The 24,991-nt window shown below is 38.9% G+C and overlaps 1 protein-coding gene across 1 annotated transcript; it reads left to right on the plus strand.

The window, feature by feature from the left end:
• Window positions 1-517: 517 nt before the first annotated feature.
• On the plus strand, window positions 518-24,238 carry ARSK (arylsulfatase family member K). The gene is made up of 8 exons (XM_081321745.1): window positions 518-816; window positions 2,687-2,816; window positions 3,093-3,252; window positions 6,463-6,745; window positions 11,456-11,627; window positions 12,867-13,088; window positions 21,491-21,715; window positions 23,948-24,238. The coding sequence occupies exons 1-8, from the start codon at window positions 628-630 to the stop codon at window positions 24,214-24,216; spliced, it is 1,650 nt and encodes a 549-aa protein (XP_081177871.1). The 5' UTR covers window positions 518-627; the 3' UTR covers window positions 24,217-24,238.
• The last annotated feature ends 753 nt before the right edge of the window (window positions 24,239-24,991 follow it).

Here is a 24,991-nt window from a genome sequence, read left to right on the forward strand (position 1 = left end):
GTTTATGGGGGAAAAATTTGCTACAAACTTTCACCTGGAAGATAATGAGTTGTTTTTTTTCTTACACAAGCATGTATTCTTGCATCCGAGTCTATCATTAGGTGGTGAGGACAGGACAACATTACTGCACAAGTATTCTGGTTTCCTATTTTTTTATTATAACCTGCGGATAGGTCCTCTCTTCGCAGACAATGCGTGGTCTGTAAATTACAAATTACACTAATTATAATTTGCGCTGTAATTATCTTCCTTCGTCGCGTTACACTATGGCTCGTTTCCCGTTTCCCCCGCCTTTCGCACGGTAAAAAAGGATGAGCTTTTTGCACATTCCTAACCTTGGACGGGAAGACAGCTTTAGCGCATTCATTTACCAAAGGAATTGGCATTAATAACTAATTTTTCGCAAGGTATCATGGGAGGGGTAGTTTTCCATAGTGCAGCTGTTTCCCCGCCACACCCCCGGCATAATAGCGTTATTTGTTGATCACGAGCTTCCCAACTGTGAAATGAATCATCCCGGAGGCTCAGTCAAGTGAGGATCGTTTGCCTGGCTGTGCAAGTGAAAATGGGTTCCGGGAAGGAATTCTGAAGGAAGGGGCTGGAGTCTTTTCTCCGATCTTAAGGAAGATGCTTAAAATGGGGAACGGAGGGAGAAAATCCGTCTGCTTTGCAAACTATATAATAGTTAGCTTGTGCCTTCTGCTGGTCCAATTTGTTCCTTGGGGACCTGTAGAGGCAAGGCCTTTGCTCGGTCCTAAAGAGAGCTGTGATACTTGTGAAAAGCCTAATGTTGTGCTGGTGGTGTGCGATTCTTTTGTAAGTATTTTGCTTTCTTTTAAAAGGCTATTTAGACAATTTTGTTTTCTACTGACTTTGAAGGGAAAGAAGGGGTGATGACACAAGACTCATATTTTCAGCTACTGCAGGCTTCCCCCAGTGTGGTGCCCTCCAGATATTTTGGGAGTGGAAAATGTAATTGTTCTGAAGAGTTGGCCTACCGTATGTCTCTTACAAGGGACGCGGTGGCTCAGTGGGTTAGGACGCTGAGCTTGTTGATCAGAAGGTTGGCAGTTTGGCAGGTCGAATCCCGAGTGCCGCGTAGCAGAGTGAGTGCCTGTTACTCATCCCAGCTTCTGCCAACCTAGCAGTTTGAAAGCACGTAAAAATGCAAGTAGAAAAATAGGGACCACTACGGTGGGAAGGTAACAGTGTTCCGTATGCCTTTGGCGTCTAGTCATGCTGGCCACATGACCACGGAGACGTCCTCGGACAAGCACTGGCTCTTTGGCTTTGAAACGGAGATGAGCACCGGCCCCTAGAGTCGGAAACGACTAGCACGCATGTGCGGGGGAACTTTTACCTTTTATGTCTCTTTTGGCTGTTTCACCTTTCTGTCTCTTCCCATTTGAAGCAGACACCTAACGCACCATTACACTGAATGTGAACTCCGTAGCTAAATTTTATCCAAATACTTTTAGTATATCCACTATGTAAACTGCAAGCCTATAAATGTTTGCCCATTGAACCAATGGAATGTGCTTCCATTGCATAAAGTTGTATAAAGCTACATCTTTCCAAGATAACTGCCCTCCCAAATGGGATCATAGTGAGAATGAGGGAAACAAGTTGTGCAAACATTTCAAACAGTTTTTTGTGTACACTAGGGGGCCTACCAACATAACTAATAAAATAATAGGTTGGGTGTGAGATATTTTGCAAGTTTTTCTGTGTTTTTAAACAATAGTGAGAAGGTGATTAGGATTAGGAAAAAAAATAGGCATGGCTGGCTTTTAGCCATGAAGTTGCTAGCAAAAATGACAGTTGCCTGAGCACATGTCAGATTGGTCTCATGGAATCCCACTGAAAGACAAAAGCTTTTAAACATGCCCCAAAGGTGCTTTTTCCAAAAGGCAACTGACTCTTGGTTTTTTTCTTTGAAAACATTTCACTCTGAAACATTTAAAAAAACCCCCAAGAAAATCCAGTTGCCTTTTGGAAAAAGCACTTTCGGGACAACCATGACGTGGATGATTGAGTCTCCATAAATGCCATGTTTAAAACACAGTGTAAACTATGCAAAATTTTAGAAAATTATAGTGTCTTTTTTAGGTTGAACAAATGAGTGACTGGGTTCATTAAATTATCAGAACTTTTAGCCCTTCAGGCTACAAGGAGAGGACATTTCTGTGTTCCAATATCTATAGGAAGTAGACAGAATAGAAAATATTCTCAATTAGAATTCCTTCTGTAATATTATTTTAAGTAACTCTAGCAAGAAATTTTAATTTTTTTGACCTGTTAGGGTTAAATGATGCTGTGGTTATTGTTCCTTTGAGTCAGAATTGATTTCTGGTAATTGCATGGATCAATCCCTTCAGTTTTCTTTGCAAGATCTCAGAAGTGATTTGCCATCACCTCCTTCCCAGAGCTGAGAGACAGTGCATGACCCAGGGTTACCTGACTGGCTATATGCCTAAGGTAGGACTAGAATTCAGCATCTCCCACTTTATATCCTGGTGCCCTACTCCCTACATAGCTGGCTCTCTTTTCTCCCTAAAAACATACCTAAAATATCTATTTTTCAACAAAATACAATACATAAATTGCACATTTTAGCCACTGATTTGTAATACTCCTTAATCTCCAATTGCATTCCCACATTGTCATTTTTTTTCTTTTCCTGCAGGACGGAAGGCTAACATTTTCCCCAAAAAATGAAACTGTGGTTTTGCCTTTTATAAATCTCATGAAGAGGCAAGGCAGTCTCTTTCTTAATGCCTACACCAATTCTCCCATTTGCTGTCCATCCCGTGCAGGTAAAAATTATACATAAAAAGGCAATATTTGGGTAAATGGCCGAACAAAAATAAAGGGCCTACAGAGAAAATATATTCCATCCTTGAAAAAGGAGAGAGATAATATTTTGATGGATTTTCATGCTATAGGAGTTCCCCTGGAGCTTGCACAGTATGGTTCCATAAAAGTGGCAAGAAATTAATCTTCAAAATTCTTGCCTTATGGGCTGCCATTCAAATTGTATCCAGTGAAGAAGACAGTTGTGTAAATGCATTGTTTTATTAATATTTTTTTAGCCATGTGGAGTGGCCTTTTCACTCATTTAACGGAGTCCTGGAACAACTTCAAGGGCTTAGATCCAAATTACACAACGTGGATGGACCTTATGGAAAAGAAAGGCTACTACACCAAAAAATATGGAAAACTAGATTATACTTCTGGACATCATTCCTTAAGGTGAGTAAAGAATGAAATATATCTCCGGGCTTTTTTGATGAAATCTGGATCATTTTATTGTTTCTCTTTTAATTGATTAAATGCTTTTCAGTGTTTCTATCTTTCAGCATGAAAAAGTGTCTCGTAGTCGAGGGCTACTGTAAAAATTGTTTGAGAGATAATTCTTAAGATGAATAACTGTTGTGACTATTCCTTTCCACTCCAACCTCATGAAATGATTTCTATTTATAGTTTAAAAAAATTGAATTAGAGGTTTGTTTCCATTAGTGCTGTTGCACTAGCAGTAGACATTCTTCCTTTTAAAAATGTGCTTTATATCTGAAGTATGAAGTGAATGAAGGCAGGTATGTATGAAAATGCTTCTCATATATTTTGTACTAATTCAGTATTGCAGATTTCACATTCCTTAAAGTTGTAATTGGTGTCCAACTTCATACTTTATGTAGTATTTATGTCAAATCTTGTCTGGATATTAGATTAGTCCTAATAATACAAAAATTAATACAGAGGGATTTTATTACGTGATAGAATCCAGCCTGGTATGTCTATTTGCTCAGTGGTAGGAATAGTGATATAAATAATGAAAACATAACATCAACAAACTTTTCTCTACAGCCATATGCAGTTCTTGAGAATTTCAGGGAAGTAAAATTAAGTGTTCAAATGTGACTTCTGGTGAGTGCCATGATGATATTGCTCATAACGCAACCCTTGGAAAAAAGCTTGAGCAAGTCTCATTTCTTAATCACCTTTGAGTCTATTTTTTATTGCTTTGGAAATATTAAGACCCTTCAGCACTACAAGTTTTTATTGCATTCACTGGGGAAATCTCCTTAGTTTTAGAGAAATAAGTTTTAAAAACAATTTTAAGGACTTGAAAAAATATTAGTTTTTGGAATAAACAGCAAAATAGTGTATAGAGTTAAAAATGGACTTAGGGTCCAGATTGATTTGGAATAAAAATTTGAAATTAATTTTTAAAAATGTTCCCATAGTTTTTTGGGTGAGAGGGTTCTTTGGAAAAAAAATCAATATAGGAAGGGAGTTTGAAGGACTCCAGAGGGAACTAAAAGAACATAAATGTTATAATTAAAGGTGAAGAATAATTAAGCTTGACATTATCAAAGAATGGAGCAAAATACCTCAACGGTGAATATTTTTAAGGATATCTTTCAACAATGGCCTCAGAAATTAATTTTAATATCTGATACCATAAAAGTGGTTAGTGATGTCACAGAGGAACAAGCTATATTGGATAAAACTGAAATTGTTGCAAAAGTATTTAAATATGACAAATTACCAGAATGATATGGAGAAAAATGATATATTAGATATACAAATGAAACTGGATGATGTCTTAATATTTAAAAGGGACATAAGTAACCAACAAAGAGAGCGATTTGGATACCTTTTCTTATTGGATGTATGAAAGAGCTATTGAGTTCTTGAAGGATTATTTGAGAGGGGACAAAAATAATGAAATCAAGTTCTAAGAAATTATTTGAAGTCATTAAAAATAAAAGATTGGGAAAGAATATAGAGTTGGCTTATTTGATCAAGATTACAATAGATTTGTAGTTATTTCTGGTAACTCTTAATGGACATTTGCTGATAAGGAATGAAGGCTTTTAGATTGTTTATCGTTAAGCAATGAGATAGGCAAAGGAGAGATTTTTGCTGCATTTTGAGAAATGGACAACTTACTAAAATTATACTTGTAATAAAGAGGGAAGTTACTTTTTATATAATCTCTTTAATTTTTTTTATTTTCTACACTTTTTGTTTTCTTAGTTTGGTAGTTTGTAAATGCATGTTTAAAAGATGTATGGGAGAAAGCCTATAAAATGCTTAATATTTTTCATTTTTTAAAAAAATGATTATGTGGATATTAATCTCAAAATGGATTTTGTTGTTGTTAGCTGCGAAGTTGTGTCCGACCCATCGTGACCCTATGGACAACATTCCTCCAGGCCTTCCTATCCTCTACCATCTTCTGGATTTAGAATTACTTAATTAATAAAGCTGCTATTCAAATCATCTGTCTACACTCACTTAGCCCTGCCCCAACCCAGGTTAAGGATGTTAGGGAGTGTGATTAATGGCTGTTTTTTCTATGGGTAGAGGCTATCAGATCGAACCAAAACCAGAGGAATCCACCAATCTTTTCCCTTAACTTGTTCTACTGTAAAGCTGTAGGTAGGACCTTGGATTTTTTGTATCCTTTGTGTAACCTGCCCTGTTGTTTTGATTGCTTTGTAAGCAACCCTTTCATTTTGAAATCAACCAGAATAGAAATAAATATAGGAAAATGTTTTTCTGTTCCAGAAAGGATAACTCCAAATAATATTTTAAAGCAGGGGTGTCAAACTCGCAGTGTCACGTGACGTGTCGTAACGTATTGCAACTTTTTTTCCATTGCCGGCAATGGGGTGGGCGCGGTTTTGGCATGACGCATCCGGCCGGCGAGCTGGCAGTTTTACACCCCTGTTTTAAAGTAATATAACAACCAATCAAGCAAACCCCTTTATTTAGGAATTCTGTGGGAAGCTGCTCTAGGGAAGCTGGCAGAAATCTTTCTAAGCAGTCTGGTTTGCATGATGTGCTGAAACACAATAGGTAACTTTTTAGCAGAGATTTAGGTCACATGACTTTTGTGGTAGCTAGAAAACCATCATATGAAGTAGAGATTATTCAGTTTTTGATTAAAAAATATACTATGGGGAAGTTGCCTAGCCCTTTGTGGGGGGCCATGGGAAATTTACATATATGGATGCAGGATGAAACAAAGTTTAGGAGCAGAAAAGAATCTGCTTCAGAAACTGCTTTTGTTTTGCAGTCACTTTTCTAGTTTGTTGTTTCTGTGGAAACTAATAGTTGCTTAAATCTCTGTTGGCCATTAGTCAGGTTTGGGTGATATTTGAAAGTTGAACTTGATCATCCTTGTGGTCCCTTCTAATTCTGTGATTCTGTGAACCACAGCTGGCCTCAGGTTCTTACCTTTGCTTTCTGCTTCTGTCACTGCTGTGAAAGAAATAGGAATGTAAAATTTTTAGAAAAAGTGTAGTTTGGTTATATATACATGTACAGCACAGCCTAATCTTTTTAACTGCAGCAATAGTTAATAAAAACAAGCCAGCATCATAATCTTGGGTAATTTGTGTGCAATTATCTGTTGATTAAAAAGCATACCTTGAAAGTTCTTATTTTCAGCAACCGTGTGGAGGCTTGGACCAGAGATGTTGATTTTTTGCTTCAGCAAGAAGGCAGACCTGTGGCTAAACTCATAGGTGACAAGACATACATAAGAGTCATGCAAAAAGATTGGAAGATTACTGAAGAAGCAGCAAATTGGATAAAAAATAAGGCAACTAAACTATCACAGCCCTTTGCTCTGTACCTTGGACTAAATTTGCCTCACCCATATCCTTCACCATCCTCAGGAGAAAATTATGGAGCATCCACATTTCTCACATCTCCATATTGGCTACAGAAGGTACGTATATACATGGTGTTAGGGAATTGTGCAGCCAGTGTCCAAATGAAGTCAGAGACACTAGCACAAACTTGTAGTTTATATATAAAAATATTTTACATCAAATAAGATAGTCAGGTACATCACTACATCATGAGGTAAATCATAAGGTAAATTACAGAACATACAGAAGAAAAGGGGGGGGGATGAAGGAAACTTCACCTTTACAACCAGCAACCAATCATAATGTAGATTGCCTTATGTGGGAGCCCACACTCCAACTAATCAACTTCTGGCCTATTATACACTTTACTCTTCCAGTTATCAAATTAAATATGTTAACACATGGCATATGAAAAATGTTATGTATCCAGTGCAGGTATCTGCATGGAAACAGCCACTAGGGGGCGTTGGCCTGGATGGTTTGTCTCACGGTGGCCGGTTGCGGTGGCTGGCGATCGCGTTGGGGGGAAGGAAAAGATTCCTCTTTTCCTTCAGCGTGCGGTGTGTTCCCCCAGTGACTTCAGCTCTTCTGTCGGCAGAATCCCATCCTCGTCGCCACTGTAATGTAGTGGGTCCGACGCAAGGAAGAGACGCCAGCCGGAGTACGTGTTCAGCTCTTTATTGGGGGGGTAGCATACTGAGGAACAAGGGTTACCTGGCCTCCTTAAATACCTAGCCAGGTAGGCGTCCAGCCAATGGGGTTGGCCCTAGGTTTCCCGCCAAAATAGGTTCCTGCCAAAACTGTCCAGGCCAACGCCCCCTAGTGGCTGTTGCTATGCAGATACCTGCACTGGATACATAACAAAAAAGATTAAAGAATTCTCTGTCAGCTGACTATCAGTACATAAGTCAACCTCAATCTAATAATAAGATTAGTAGGGCTCATCTGCTCTAGCAACATATTTTGGCATAATTGTTTCACTAGTATCATCAGCAATTCTGAAACACCTATGCTAGCAGTATAGTTTGCTGTGGGTGCTACCTGCTGAGTAATATTAGGAGACTGAAGGAAGTACTGGGGAAAAATAATCCTCTTATAAGCATCGAAATCTGGATCCACCCACCATCATATATTGTGTACAACAAATTAAAGAGCGGTATAGGAAGATTGCTGTCTAGAAAAAGCTTCCACACTAAAGTCATTAATGGGATTAAATGTGGAAGACGAGAGGAGGATGGGAGAGTGAGTGTGGCCAATGTATTTTGCTTCACAAGAAAACATGGTTGTTTCACACGTGAAGGATTATGAATAGTTAGACATCATGTAAGCATAGTAGCAACAGCATTTTCTTTGAAAAGGGGCATTTATGTGTGTGTGTGTTTGTGTGTATGGTTGAAACTTAAAGGATTTAAATTGGCAACAGATAACATTATATTGACTAGTCACTGATGTCCATATAATTTTTGAAATGAAAAAGTTCGCTGATTTTGTAGTCCCTTCGGCAATGTTCCCACAAGAAAAAAATAGAACCAGCTGCCACAGTTAGTATGAGTTGCATGTGATAGTGTCATTTTATATCTGAGCAATTATGATGTTTACTAGTATAGACTTTGCATTGCCAATCTGTTTCTTGTTATGTATAATAAGCTACAATATTGACTTTTGGATTGATCCTTAGAGAAAATGCAGTGCCTTCTCTTTAGATGATGATTGCTGTCTGCTAGGACAGAAAATGTAATTCTACTGGTTTACATTTCCCATTTTAAAGCTGGAAAAATCCAGCTGTTAACTTGAATAAAAATCAGTTAGTGTTATTATTTTCATGAAGAGGAGTCAAATGCTCCTGTTTATTTGTATTCCAAATGAATTATCCCCAGATGTTTTACAATGGCTACCACACTCTCTAGCCCTGTTGCCATGGCTCCTGCTACTGAAAGGCACTCCAGCTCTGTAATGAAACAATTTCTCTACAATAGCATCCTCACATATTTATTTTTTTATAGTTAGGACAGAATTTTAGTGAGATGTCAGCCGTTAAATAATTGTTACTACATATTTTTCTCTCCTAGTATTTTCATATACTATAGCATTGTTCTTATGTTTAACCCAGACAGTATATGACGTAAATTTAGCTCTATTTTTGCTAGTGTTTCTCAGTTCTGAACATTCTTAAACTGGGAAGAACTAGGATTGTTGATCTACAAGTATATTCATGTTAGGGCCATAAAAGGTTCAGAAATGATTTGGAAAAAGCTTTGGACTTTGTATGAGGCCTCTATTTTTATTCAAGCTTTTTCCAGATTTCTGCATGACTATAGGAAAACATGCCACTACTTTGAGTCAACTCTATGACTGTTAAAGCAGTGACAACTATTTTGCGAGCTGCTTTGGAAGACTGTAAAAACCCAGACTGCTTTAATGATAATGATAGCTCAGTGATGCCTGCTCATGCAGTGTTCAGAAGCATTTTTTAAATCATTTTGGAACGGTACATACCAAAAATGGATACGTTAATGCAATATTTAGGGTTACTTCAATCAGTTACTTCAATCTAGGTTACTTCAGTCAGGTACTTCATCAATCTCCTCTTTTCCTTTTTCATTTAACAATAAACTAGACAGATTTTCTATGATGTTATGGGAGAATCATAATGGGAGAGCAACCATAGACCTTTTTTTTGTAGGGTCTATCTATCCCATTCCTCCCTGTTATGTTTGTTTCTTGACCTGGACAGTCTTCAAAGGGCTGGTCTTGAAGTTGAAAGCCTGTTTTTTCTCTGTCCTTTCTTATTCTAAACAAATCAAGACAGAGTTACTTTGAGTGTCTAAGTAATCTTTCCTCCAAATCTCCCCTCCCTTTTCAAGGCTTAATTATTCCTTCCCCTCCTGAACAGTATTCTGTTCCTCCTGGTTATTGCTGTTTTTACTTAGCTGTTGGTAGTGATTCATCTAAGGATATTGGAGTCCTACTGAATCAATCAGTACAGCATCTTGTTTTCTGTCTATGAGGTTGCCTAGTGACAAACACAGCACTTTTATATAGTTGAGATGCCAGCTCCAGTGTAAATGATTCATCCGAGTATGGCTTTCTAACTAGAGCAACTTGAGCAGAGTTAGAACTGTAGGCCTGCCATCCTGACAGTACAGTGCAACCCATATGATATAAATGTAAACAATGACTGTCTTTTTCTTAACACAATTTGCTATTGGTGCATATGACTACAAACTGCTGAGTGTTCTGCTGAGAAGTGGAATAATAGTTCAGAATAACCGAATTACAGAATTGGAAGGGACCTTGCTCAAGCAGGGGATCCTATACTGTTCCAGACAAGGGGCTGTCCAGACTCTTCTTAAAAGCCTCCAGTGATGGAATAACCACAGCATCTAAAGGCAACAGGGCTTTTTTTCTCATAGAATGCTCAGAATGGAGTTCCGGCACCTTTTTTGGATGGAACCTTGTAGGGTAGGCAAGGCGGGTTGTATGACATGTGTGAGTTCCAGCACCTTTTTCTTTTACAAAAAAAGCACTGAAAGGCAAGACATTCCACTGGTTGGAATGAGAGAACTATGGAAAGATGGAACTATGGAATTCATTCCACAGTTTTCCCATCTTGATGGAATAGAAGTTAGCATGAATTCATTTTTTCTGTTCCTTTGGTGATTCAGCTTAGAGAAGTGCATCAACATGATGCTCTCATAGTACACTGTGTTGCTAAGCAGATGGTCTTTAAGGCAATATATTAGCTGGATTCAGCTTTGAAGCATGTGGTTTGTTTTCAGATACATGAAATGCAATAAGCAAGGAAGATACATTTTGCAGACAGAATGCATTCTAGATATATAAGGCATTTACACGATGTGAGAATATATTTCAAAAAGCCTACCTCAATACTTCTTTAAAACCACCAGCACATTGTGAAAATAAATTTTAATATTCAGTTTACAATCTCTGAAAGTTTGACACTGGCACTCACACAAAAAAAAGTCTCTCAAAGGACGTGTGAACCGTGATAGACACAGCAGTGATTGTAGGACTTCTTGCACTGATGTTCCAGGCCACTGAGTATCAGACTGGACACCTCCCTCAAAACCCTTCTTTTGGCCAATTTGTTTGGCTCCTGTTCCTAACACTATTCTTTCGTTAAGTTTCAGTAGGTGTTATTGAGGAGAATGCATATGATTCCTCTTTTGCCCTTTTGTTTTCCTTTGTTTTTTTCCCCCTTGTCAAAATAATAAATCTCAGAGGAAGGGGCAGCTGTCCTTAGAAACATTTTTGAGTAACAAAAATGTGCAATTGAGTAACATTTCAAAAAGAGTATTTTTGAACGAAGTTATTTTTAAGAATACAAATTAAAAATTAAACTGTATTGTGACACTACCATTATATCTAGGTTTGTAATTAAATCAAAAGTTTGCAGGAGTAGTTTCAAACAACTTTTTTTTACTGTTATCCTACTCATTCACAGATTTCAAAAGAAAGTCCAGACAACACTGTTTTCTCTTTGTAACTGCCTCATCATTTTTTCATCTTTTCTCCTATTAAAAATGTTACATATAAAAAGACAGTGTAGCTCTGCAGGGTCCTATTAGCGCCAGCAGCTGACCTCTCGGAAAAAAACCAGTTTTTCATTTCTTTGCACCTACCAGTCTAGGGAGAGAAATCTTATTTGTAATCTCATTTTCAATCATCATGCTTACTTTTGGCACCTACTTGAAAATTGCCAACAAATTGCAAATGCACAATAGAGCTATTTTATCAAATATGGCACATTTCTGTCTTGTTATTAGGTGTTTTATGATGCCATAAAGATTCCAAAATGGCCTCCATTTTCAGAGATGCACCCAGTTGATTATTATTCTACTTACACTAAGAACTGCAGTGGGCAATTTACACAGGAAGAAATCAGAAATATTCGAGCACATTATTATGCCATGTGTGCAGAAACAGATGCCATGCTTGGTAGGTGATACTAGATTATTACTTTCGTAATATATACATTCATGAATATGCTTATCATCCTGATCCTAGTGATGCAATTCTGTACATTGTCAGAAATTTTAGAACCGTTATTTGTTGGAAGCTTTTTTCCGCAAAATGTATTTTATATTGCATTTTCCTTTATTCTTTATTTATTTAGGTATCTTATGGATTCATGAAGAATACATTACAGCCATGTTAAAATATTCAGTATTATCCTTCACATGATGATATCAAAACTATTATCTGGAAATGTCCATACATAGCCCCTATCAATTACAGATCAGTGACTTTCTTGGTTCTTTAGAGCAGAGGAGATTTTTAATATTTTGGAATAGTTTCAGTTGCACCCTCTATAAGAAGGATATTTCTTTGGGTCAAAAAAAACAGTTCATAGGTAACATTTGAAATAAATTAGATGCGAGGTAAACAGCTGTTTAGAAGTTACCCTTTATATAGTTTTAATCAGGACTATATAGTTTTTAATTTAGGAATTGATCATATTAAAGTAAGGTTCAGTAATATGGAATATTTAATAGATGTGTTTCGTTTTGAGCTAGTACAATCTGATATTGCTCATTTGAACCAGCTAAAATGTACTTCAAGAACTTCTATACACTGAAAAGCACACTTATTAATAGGATGCAAAGCATAACCCTATGAAGTGTTAGATAGAAAATATAATAATCTGCTCTTATAACTTTGAAGCAATCTAATCATTAGAATATATGCTTTTAAGTTGGTGTGATGATGTTCACTATTTACTAATTACCTACGCATAATATATTATGCGCCAAGACTTTAGAATGACTCTGAACCATCAATCACTTGGTTTTAATTGTCAGCTTGGATATAAAGCTATGTTTAAAAGTAGCTGAATGTTGTGATGTAGTTTGTAAAATTTGAGGGGGGAAATATAACCTGGTCCTAAGAGTTAACCTCGAGATAAATTTCGAGACAGGCCTTTTATTTCATTATTAAGATTTTGGACTGCCATAGATATTAAGTAAGTTTCACAAAATAGTATTTCAAGTTCAGAGTTTTGGAAATCAGTTACATTTGGTGAAGTTAAGCTTTGAAAGAAACGTAGAACTTTCAGGGAGAAACTTTCACGATCACTCATCACTAAATGTTCTTGTTAACAAGAAAGTATTCCTTGGAATCTTTGGAAACATCAGTGCTATTTAATTTTAAAATGTTTTTCCTTGTCTTGTGTTACAGGTGAGATACTTTCTGCTCTAAATGAAACAGGACTGCTTGGAAGAACTCACATAATATTTACTGCGGATCATGGAGAACTTGCAATGGAACACAGACAGTTTTATAAAATGAGCATGTATGAAGCAAGTTCCCATATTCCCCTCCTTATAATGGGTCCAAATATTAAGTCACAGTCTATATCAAATATGGTGTCCCTTGTGGATATCTATCCTACAATGCTTGGTAAGCAACATTTATCCTATAGCAATGGGATTGTTTGTCTTTTTAGTATTGTTTGTTGCCATTGTTTCATCTGTTGGCTGCCTGTTCTTTCTGGGTTAATTTTGTGGGGCAATCCTAGCAGATAGGAATTGCAAAGTTATCAGGATACTTCTAAGATTTTAAACAAAGTTGGCTACATAATGACAGTAAAGGAAAAGAAAGGTAATTGAGAATGAAGCTGAACCAAGAGTCTGAATAACAATCTATACTTTTCTATATCTTTTGGATTTTAGGGAATATGATCCTTAATGCAATTATCTTCACTCTAGCAACTAATTCCCTTTCAGTGGTTGGTGCCCACATGATATAAACTGGCAAAACGGTGCATCAGAAAGTGCCTTTCTCTATATCTACTTGTACTTTTTAATTTTCAGTCCAATTGCTTTTATTGGCACAACTGTTTTACGATTCATCTATTTATTATTTCCAATTTTCAAAGCATTTCGTACCTTTTCATTTGATCCAGTGCACTTCATTACTACAGATATGGCACTTGGTAGGTCTTGCTACAGATATGGCACTAACTGGTCTTTCTGGTTGCTTTCTGGCCAGTCTCCTTAAGAAGGGCTTTCCCTTTTTGACAGGTGGTGGACCTCTTACTAGTTATGGAGTAAATGTACATACAACTCATTTGTTTTTGTCTTGGCTCGCAATATTTAGTAACATTAAATGATGGAAAGGAACAAAGTTAATATATTTATCAGTGTATGGTTTGATGATATCCGGAGCAATTGCTTAAAATGCCATGGAGCCCTCTGATTCTAAGGGTAATGAGGAAAACACAGTAGATTCTCAACCTGGGGTTCATATGCTATCAACTCCTTGTGAGAGATAGATCTCAATGAGTGCAAATGGCCTTTGATTGCTTTAGTAAAGAGTCAAGAGTCTATCCATAGAAAAAATGCCAATAGGTTAAAGTTAAAAAAGAAAGTCTTAACTTCCTTAAGAAAGAAAGTTAAGAGGGCCTGACACCTCTTCAATTAAACAATGACATGAACTCCCACTATATAAGACTCAGATCTAGGTCTACTCACCGATTAGGAAAAAAAATCCAGTTTTCTGATCTGTGTCCCTATAATACCCTGCTCCACATTCCTCCTTCCTCCTAGTGTGGTACATCTCCAGTCCACACAACAATTGTGCTATCAGTTGTCTCAGAAACTGGAATACTGTGGAGTTGGAGATATTGCAGGCTCTTTGACACTTGCTGTAAAGTGATGTTCAGGCACAGCTCCAGAAATCCAGAATGCAACTACTGTAGTTTTGTCCCACACAGTGGTCCTGAGGTAATAGAATTTATGCTACCAGGCTGCTTTTACATTCTCACTGTCTTGCTATGGAGGAAGTCTTGCAGCATGCCACGAAGCCCTTCACAAGACACCTTGCTTTATCCAGACCCTCTATCTCAGGGGTGTCAAACTCGCAACGTCACGTAAAGTGTCGCGACGTATCACGACTTTTTTTCCATTGCCGGCAATGGGGTGGGTGCGGTTTCGCCATGACGCATCCGGCCCGTGGGTCGGCAGTTTGACACCCCTGCTCTACCTGGTCTTAAGAAACTTTTTGTGGTCACCCATCAGATCTGATGTTTGAAAATCCCCGTATGGTTGGAAACAACTCTCCTCTTTCTTGACCTCCTTTTCCTATGATATCTCTTCTAATTTCCTACTCCTTGCATTCAGTTTTACTTTCAACTGGAAACTGTGGAGTTCTTTGGAATTCAGCCTATAAACTGCCTTACACGGGAGTGGGGGGGAGGGGGGGACATTGCTGCCTTTAAATTCTTCAAGCTAGCAGTCTGTGACACTGGCATATTATACAAGGAAGCAATCTCTTTTTGAAATATTTTTAAGTTGTTAGATATTGTCTAAATGATTAGCTCTTAGCTCTGCCTCACTATTAGTAGAAGATACAAAACATCTAATATACTAATAATGCCTTTCAGACTTGTAATTGCTTTCTTTTTCTGTTTGTATCATTCCAAGCCTTAGATATGACTTAAAGTGATCTTTGAGATTAATACCATTTCCCTAGGTAAGTAAGGAAGTAAGGCACTAGACACAGTAATGCTTACTGAAGGGTGATTCTGATTGTTCTCAACCAATAGGGTTGGGAACAGAGCCAGATTAACTTAACAATCAAGTTACTAACTTAACAACTGCAGTGATTCACTTAACTACTATAGCAAGAAAGGTCATAAAATGGGGCAAAATTCACTTAACAATTGTCTTGCTTAGCTCAATTGTGGTCGTAAGCTGAGGGTTACCTGTAATTTGGAAAAAGGGTTAGACCTTCTCAATAGGTTGACATTTTTGAGGTAATGATTTAAGAATTGTTCAAAAATTGAGAATGCTCATTAATACCCTTCTGCCATTCATTAAGGTTGGCATCCTTTTTCAATATAGGTATCATTTGAAACAAAAAGAGAAACTTCGGCAGAACATTCATTTTAACAACTGCGATTCTTCCCAGTAAAGATAACTGTAATTTTTTCCAATTATTTAAATCCCTTTGTATCTTCAACCATAATGTTTCATAGTTATTCTTATATAATTTTACATTTGAAGCTGCAATATACACTCCCAAATACTTAACCTTTTTTACTATTTCAAAACCTGTTAATTTAATTAACATTTCCCTTTCACTCATAGATATATTCTTAGATAATATCTTAGTCTTATTACTATTCACCTTAAACCCAGAAACCTTACCATACTGAGTTATAATTTCCATCAGATCTATAACCGATTGTATCGGTTGAGATACTGTCACAACCAAGTCATCAGCAAAAGCTCAATGTGAAACTGTATTATGATGCGGTGGTCTTGACATGGGTTAGCGATTGGCTTAATTTAACTAATAAGAGAATACTTCACCTTGAGGGTTAGGATTTGGTATATGGATGGCGTGCATATTTGCTTTATGATAAAAAGGTGGATAGGGCTTTTAAATCTCATATTCTTAGAAGTGCCTTGTTGCGTGTCTGGAAAAAGTATTATTATAAGTTAAATTATAAAATACCGATTTGGGGAATTCCTGGACACGCGATAGAAGGTGTATCTATGGGAGTGAGTTTGGATATGTTTTCCTATAAGGAATTACTTAGATTGGAAGGGAATGATTGGCAACTTAAATCATTAGATGAGTTAAGACAAGAAAACATAAGTTACTCTTGGTTTCAATATACCCAATTGAAAGCTAGGTGGAAGTTGGATCAGAAGGTTGGCATCACAATTACAGATGAAAATTTAGTAAAACAAATTAGAGATTTAAGTTGTGCACATATAAAGAGGATATATAATGTTTTAATTGAATTGGATTCGGAAACAGAATTAGTTAAAGATTGTATGATAAAGTGGGCACAAAATATCCAGGAACCAATTCCGTTGGATATTTGGGAGGTAATTTGGGTTAGAAATGTTAAATTTACTCAGGCTCAAAATGTAAGAGAAAATTTTTATAAAATGTTTTATAGATGGCATCTGGATCCCAAAAAGTTGTCTAACATGTATCCTAACTTACAGTCTAAATGCTGGAGATGTGGTAGTTTAGAAGCCACCTATTTTCATATGTGGTGGACTTGCAGAAATATAAAAGCTTTTTGGGTTAAAATTTGGTGGAACATTCAAAAGATTTTTAAGAAAGATAAAGTTCTCTCCGCAATTGTTTTTATTGGGCATTGTTGTAGATTGTGATGTTAAAGAAACCAATTTGATGTTGAATTTGATAACAGCAGCACGGTTACTGGTGGGACAATATTGGAAGAAGGATAGTTTGCCTACTATAGAAGAATGGGTGTTTAAAGTATCGAATCTTGCAGAAATGTCTAAGATTTCTGCTTATTTGAAGGATCATTCACAAGAAAGATATACCGTATATACTTGAGTATAAGCCGACTCGAATATAAGCCGAGACCCCTAATTTTACCCCCCAAAATGGAAAAAGTTAGTGACTCGAGTATAAGCCGAGGCTGGGAAATGCAGCAGCTCACCTTATGCTCCTCTCCAGAGATCTTCCCTCAGTAGCGGCCGGCAAAGTAGCTCGCACGCGAAACAAGCCTGGCAGAGGAGCCGGAGCGGCGAGCAGAGGCGCCCGGCCCAGATCCTGCAAGGCCCGGCCGAGACGCGCCCCCAGCAGCGGAGCTGCTCCGGCTCCTCTGCCGGGCTTGTTTTGCATGTGAGCTACTTTGCCTGACGCTGCTGGGGTCGCGTCTCGGCCGGGGCCTTGCAGGATCCGGCCCGGGCGCCTCTGCTCGCCCTCAGCAGCACCTGGCCTGGAATCACATGCAAAACAAGCCCGGCAGAGGAGCTGGAGTGGCGAGCAAAGACGCCCGCCCGGATCCTGCAAGGCCCCGGCCGAGACGCACCCCCAGCAATGGAGCCGCTCTGGCTCCTCTGCCGGGCTTGTTTTGCATGTGAGCTACTTTGCCTGACGCTGAGAAGACCCGCTTGGGCACTTGGGTTGGTGTCAGTCTCCGCAGGCCCTTCTCGTTTCCAGGAACGTCAAGCGCGCTTGGCTCCCCACCCCCACGGCAGGGCAGGGCAGGGCAGAGACTTGCTCGCCCTTCTGACGGCCCTGAAGAGAAACGAAGGGCTTGCAAACTCCCCGCGAGAAGCTGGGCGAAGTGCGCGGCTGGGCGAGTGTGTGCCTGCGCGCGTATTTACGAAAGAAACGCTCCGAGAGTTCTTCTTTCTCCGCCCCCTTGGGGGGAACTCTAGCGACTGCTGTAGCCGCGCTTCTCTTCTCGGCTCCGAAAATAGGGATTTCTACTCTCTCTCTCTCTCTCTCTCCCCTCCCCACCCCGCATTCTCCTGCCTCTTCGATTGCGACAATAAAAGGGCGAAGGGTGCGCTGGTGTGTGTGTGTTTGTGTGTGTGTGTGTGTGTGTGTGTGTGTTTCTTTCTTATTCCTCCCTTCTCTGGTGGTTGGAAAGGCGTGTGACGCGCTTCGACAACAACTCTGCTGGCTCTCTCGGTGGGAACCTCCCATCCTCTATATACCCCCATTTCGGCTGCTTCGCAAACTGCTTCCTCCACCCCACCCCACCCCACCCCACCTCACCCCCCTTTTTCCAAACATTTTGTTTGCACCTCTGGGCCAAGCACGCAACTCCGAAAACGATCCCACCACTGGCAATTCCCTAGCACCGTAGGCAAAAACTAAAGTCGAAGCCACACCTGACAATCGGGGAGGGGAGGGGAGGGGGGGAGGAAGGAGGAAGAAACCAGCGCTCCCTTCGCCCTTTTGTCGCAATCGAAGAGGCGGAGAAAGAAGAACTCTCGGAGCGTTTCTTTCGTAAATACGCGCGCAGGCACACACTCGCCCAGCCGCGCACTTTGCCCAGCTTCTCGCGGGGAGTTTGCAAGCCCTTTGTTTCTCTTCAGGGCCGTCAGAAGGGCGAGCAAGTCTCTGCCCTGCCCTGCCCTGCCGTGGGGGTGGGGAGCCAAGCGCGCTTGACGTTCCTGGAAACGAGAAGGGCCTGCGGAGACTGACACCAACCCGAGTGCCCAAGCGGGTCTTCTCAGCGTCAGGCAAAGTAGCTCACATGCAAAACAAGCCCGGCAGAGGAGCCAGAGCGGCTCCGTTGCTGGGGGTGCGTCTCGGCCGGGGCCTTGCAGGATCCGGGCGGGCGTCTTTGCTCGCCGCTCCAGCTCCTCTGCCGGGCTTGTTTCGCATGTGATTCCGGGCCAGGTGCTGCTGAGGGCGAGCAGAGGCGCCCGGGCCGGATCCTGCAAGGCCCCGGCCGAGACGCGACCCCAGCAGCGTCAGGCAAAGTAGCTCACATGCAAAACAAGCCCGGCAGAGGAGCCGGAGCAGCTCCGCTGCTGGGGGCGCGTCTCGGCCGGGCCTTGCAGGATCTGGGCCGGGCGCCTCTGCTCGCCGCTCCGGCTCCTCTGCCGGGCTTGTTTCGCATGTGATTCCGGGCCAGGTGCTGCTGAGGGCGAGCAGAGGTGCCCGGGCGACCCCAGCAGCGTCAGGCAAAGTAGCTCGGCCGCGCGCAAGTCCTCGGTAAGTTCTTTTTTTTTGTTCACTGGAGTATAAGCCGAAGTGGATTTTTTCAGCCCAAAAAGTGGGCTGAAAAATTCGGCTTATACTCAAGTATATACGGTATTTCAGTTTGGAGGAGATGGATAGATTATATTCAGAATAAATATGGGACTAAAAAGTTCCATTTAGCTTATGAGTAGATTTTAGAGGGATATTGTTATTAATTTTAGTGTTAGTACTTTGTATGTATCTACGGTATGTTAAAGGGGAGTTAAAGCACATTATGAATTTGGTTAATTTTATATTATGGATAATTTTTAGTTAGAATATGATTATTATATCTATAACCCTGTATTTAGCTCTGGGAAGCGGGGGGGAAGGGGGGTGGTTTGGGGTGGGTGGGTTTTGGGGATATGTATTGTTAAAAATATTTTGTAAAACTCTTTAATTAAAAAAAATTGAGAATGCTTTGTCATGATGCAAAATAGTTCTTTCAAGACGACATTTAACCGGAGCTTTACAAATCAGATGACTAATTTTTTCAAATTCTCAGCCCTCTAATTTAGTTAGCAATTTTTGGTTCTAATTGTGTTTTCCCCCCCGAATCTTCCTGAAGTTTGTATTTTTAAATTGCTGTCCTTCCTGTTGTGTTCATCTCCATATGTTCTCCTGATTGCTGTATCCTGTAATCAAAAAGTTAAAAATAAAAAACATAAATCAACAGGGTTTAATTTATTTAGATGAGTAATAAAACAAATGATTAATGTTACTTTCTCAGCCATCCTGATTGTTAAAAACATAAATTATTTTCCCTAATATATATTTTCTCGATTCATCCTATTTTGTTTTATAATATATATTTTTCACATGTAAGCTCCAGTTCATGCCTTAAACATACAATCAGGCTTATGCATTTAGTGCTAGCACCCTAAAAGAGCTTCTGATGTAGTTTCAGTTCTGAGTAAATTTATAGGAAGTATGTTCCTTGTACTTTTCAAAATTGCAAATGGATATAAAAGAGCCTTGGTGGAGCAGTGGGCTGATGCCTCCTTAAGTAACACCAGCTGCCTGCAATTAGTGCAGGTTCGCGTCCCACCAGGCTCAAGGTTGACTCAGCCTTCCATCCTTCCGAGGTAGGTAAAATGAGGACCCAGATTGTTGGGGGCAATAAGTTGACTTTGTAATAATGCCGCTTGGGGTGTGTGTGAAAGCCCTAATAAGCAGGCATATACATAGAATGAAGGCTACTGCTAAGCTTGTAAGCCGCCCTGAGTCTTCGGAGAAGGGCGGGATATAAATGTAATAAAAATTAAATTAAATTAAATTAAATATTAAAATGAGTACAATAGCTATTGAATCAGACTATTTTTTGCATGAGAGACAGAGGCAAAAAAGTTTGTGCATTGTAAATCAACTCTCCAACCAACAAAATATATTCATTCATTCACACATATGCACATTTATGTGTTTTATCCTGTTTTTATTACTTTTATAAGTAACTCAAATTGGCCAACATACCTAATGCTCCCTTTCTCCTCCTATTTTCCTTTCAACAACAACCTTGTGAGGTAAATTGGGCTAAGAGAGAATGATTGGCCCAAAGTCACCCAAGCCAGCTTTCATGCCTAAGATGGAAATAATACTCAGGTCTCTTTCTTTCTAGCTTGGGGCCTAAGACCTACCATTGTTACACAGAAAAGCTCAGCTTAGAAATTCTATTTTCTTACTCAGTTGTACAGATAATGGTAAAAATAGCAATCACTGCAGGCTTCTCTGTTGACTAATGAATAAGGAGTATAAAAGATTGTGTGTGCCATATTCTAAACCTAAATAGTAATAATTACTCAGAGACTTTAACATATTGAACCATGGGTACATTTAATTAATTAAATTTAATACCAGTGAGAAGAACCAGTGTTGGCAACCATCTTCTGAAAATATATTAACAAAGTAAAAATTGATTATTATGCCTTTTTTAATCAGTGTTAAGATCATATTAATATGAACTCAGCAGACAATTGTGTGCATATAAATAAATACATTTGAGGTGCATCTCATTAACTCAGTGGAACTGAAATCTTTATAGAGTGTATTTTTTCTGACAACCAAATATAGCCGCATTTAGACTTCAGTTCTATACTCAGAATAATGAGAATAGTTCTATTCAGTATATGGATTATCATTCTGTGCTGCTAACTTCCATTTGGAACATAAAATAGACATAAAGAAAAGAGGCACAGTAATATTACCAGAATAGCAAAAAGGTGAAGTAGTTGAAATGATATAATTTCTGTTCCCCTATCCTCAGTTTTATACATTTTGTTTCTTAATTCAGCTTTTTAATTGTTTTCTATCAAATTGACACTTTTTTTCAGACATTGCAAGTATCCCCATTCCAAAAAACCTCAGTGGTTATTCACTGATGTCTTTGATATTAGAAAAGGGAGATTATAAAGCCCTATCAAGAAGGCTCCGCCCTCCTTGGATTCTGAGTGAGTTTCATGGCTGCAATGTGAATTCTTCAACCTACATGCTGCGAATTGACAAGTGGAAATACATTGCTTATTCAGATGGCCACTCCGTATCTCCTCAGTTGTTTGGTAGGTTTACCATTTGATGAAAATATTCTTATTCTCTGATGTGATACGAATGATCAAAATACGTAAGCTGATTCACTTCCATATTGCGCAAGTTCAACTACACAGTCCTTGCCTTGTACTAGCACAAGACCTGAAACTGTGAAAAGTATCTGTGTTATGCCTTGTTCCGTTCAGCAAAAGAACAGAGGAGGGTGAAGAATATTGATTAAAATTTAAGGTCCTGTCAAAAGCCTGAAAGAATCTGTATCAGTGAAAGTTAGCATGCAGTTTTAATTCAACATACAGTACAATAGAGAACAGTGGGTCAAAGTATGCAAGAAACACTGCCCACAGCAGGAGACAGAAAAAATAGCTGTGTCTTTAAGTATCCAATATCTATTCTGGTCTCCTGGGATCTATAAATCTGGGTTTCAATATCATATTGAACTGTGTCCAATCTGAGAATAATTATTATGGTTCGTTGCATAGTCAACCAGATATTCATACTGGATTTGGCATTTTCGTTTACCTATCAAGTCCTTTCCAAGGACTTGGGATAGGCAGATGTGGATGTTTGATGGTGTTACAAATATCGTCACAGGATGTAAGCTGTTCCAAGCAAAGCTGCCTTTTGCAATTAATTGATGGTGGTATTTTCAATTCTGATGTTCAAGTGGTATTCTAGACATTTTGGAATTGCACTCATGGCACCTATTACTACTGGTACTTTCTGTTTGCTTTTGCCATAGTCATTCTATTTCTGTTTGCAGATGTTTATATTTTGTGATTTTTCTCCTGCTCTTTCTTTTCTATTCTGCTGTCTCAAGGTATTGCAACATTCACTGTGCAAACATTTTTTTGTCCTTATCAACAATTGTTAAGTCTGGGATATTGTGTGTCAGGTGCTTGTCTGTTTGAATTCTAAAGTCCCAGAGCACTTTAGCTTCTTCATTTTCTATTACTTTGTATATTTTGTGATTCTACCAGTTCTTGCTTGCAGGCAGTTATTATTATAATTCATGTGCTGGGGGCTTTGGGGTCCAGAGGAGGTCAGCTCCCCTCGAGGCTGAGAATGGTCTCCTAACAGCTGTCCTTGGTAAAAGACACAAACCTGCTCCCCCCCCCCCCCCGCAAAAGAATCACTTGAGGAAGTCCTGTCCCAGGCTGCTTCCGGTCAGTCCAAGCTATGGAGGTGCCAAATAACCCTTTTTGCTATAACTAAGCAGGTCACAAACCTGGAACTTTATGTGGCTATGTTTAGGGTTATTTAAATTACAATAATAAACATAACCACATAAAGTTCTAGGCTTGTGACCTGCCCATACTTGCTGCCTTAGCCTAATAACTTAGTTTTGTGGGCACTCTACTTTTTTACTGTGTATGTGGGTTTCATGAATAATGTGTACATGCAGACATGTGCCCCTTAAAGGCCACATAGGGTGCAGCCCCTAAGCTATAATAACCTGTGATGCCTTAATAAAATTCATTAATGGGAATGGTTCAAAGGTGTTTATATCCCAACACTTTCCCTTTCTTGGGAGGCTACCCTTCCGTGAAGGGAGGACCAATTAGACCATTAAAAACATCTTCAGTTTTTTCCATAGCTTTGCAAGTCCTCAGCTTCATTGCCTCCCTTTACAGAATGAATTCACCCTACTGAGAAAGCATCAAAGTGTTCTTCCTCTTTGATCTTATTTGCCCATCCCATCTCTACTTTCAAAGGGTGGCTGTAAAATGCCAGTGAAGTTTCCTTCCCCCACCATCCACTCTCTGCTCCCACTCAAGAGACTGCTATGATTATAAAGGCTTGCATTTACTGCAGACCACGTATAAAGTGGAAGAGGATAGCTTTTTTCTTCCTCTGCAAATAAGATACCTGTGCAGATACATACAATTTGAAATCCTTTTCGAGTGACTTTTCCCAAACTGCTGATAGCATAGGCACATACCCAGTCTCTGTTTGTTCAGATAGCAGATAAAGCAACCTATGAATTAGATGTCACCAGCAATATAAGCTGTTGAGTTCCAGAGGCATAACTTTCTTCTGTAGTTGCTGCAGAGCGTGTTCATATGTCTGAATTGCAAAGATGAAGTATTTATTACAAGAATACAGTACTTTCTTAATTTAAATAACATTGTTATTGGAGTGATTCAGTTTCTTAACTGAATTGGAATCAGACTACACAATTCTGTTTTTCTAAAATTAAGCTTATGTTTATTGTAATTTCTCTTAACCCATTTTCTTTGTTGTAGATCTTTCAGCTGACCCAGATGAACTAACAGATGTAGCCACAAAGTTTCCAGCAATCACACAATCTTTGAACAAGAAGCTATACCATATAATTAACTATCCAAAAGTCTCTACCGCTGTTGAACAATATAATAAAGAGCAATTTATCAGCTGGAAGCAAAGTTTAGGACAAAACTATTCAGATACAATAGCTAACCTCAGATGGCATTGGAGCTGGAAAAAGAACCCAAAGAAATGTCAACATGCCATTGACGCATGGATTAATGAATAAATTAGTAAAATTTCAGACAACATATATATATATTATTGAGTTATTATGTCTTGCTACTGTAAAAGAGAACATAAAAATCAGAATTGTCCACTATTCCCAGCTTCCCTATCTTCTTATATAAATTCACCCTACCAACCAATTCCTTAACCAGAATGCATTAGCCAGATTTAAAACTAGTTAAGAGTGAAACTTGATAATGAATAATATGCTGCTATCAGTTGTGTTGCAGTGAAGATGATGACACCACATGTGCAGTAGTATAATTGGGCAAATGGTGATGACATCTGTGTATCCCAACATCTAACAGCGTATTTAAATTGTTGCATTTATATAATCACATGGTCGTGCATGTTGTGACATTTGCTCCCCTTACTTTCCCAATGATTTGATTTCTCTCAAGGCTTTGGATGCAAAAATATTTCAAGCTTATCAGCTCTGCCTCTCTATTCCTACAGTATGGCACTCAGAAGATAAACATTCTATTTCCTTTTGACTGAGGTTCTCCAAGTGGTGACCTGTAACTGAGCCATATAAGGTGGGTCCTTGGTGGCCTCTGAGCTTGGTTGCTTGCTTGCAGATAGTTCATTACATATGCATATGCATACATGCAAACAAAACAATGTTTGGTTTTGGTATAAATCCAGTCCAGTGATTATTTAATAAGTTATGAATTAAGCATGGCTTTGTGTGAGATACAAATACATCTAATATAAAATATAGTTAGTCTAAATTGTGATTTAAGAGGGTAGCTCAACTTTGCTCCCCAAAGCATTAT

This window comes from Vipera berus (assembly GCF_964194415.1).
Source record: "Vipera berus genome assembly, chromosome: 2".
In the NCBI taxonomy this organism is placed as follows: Eukaryota; Metazoa; Chordata; class Lepidosauria; order Squamata; family Viperidae; genus Vipera; species Vipera berus.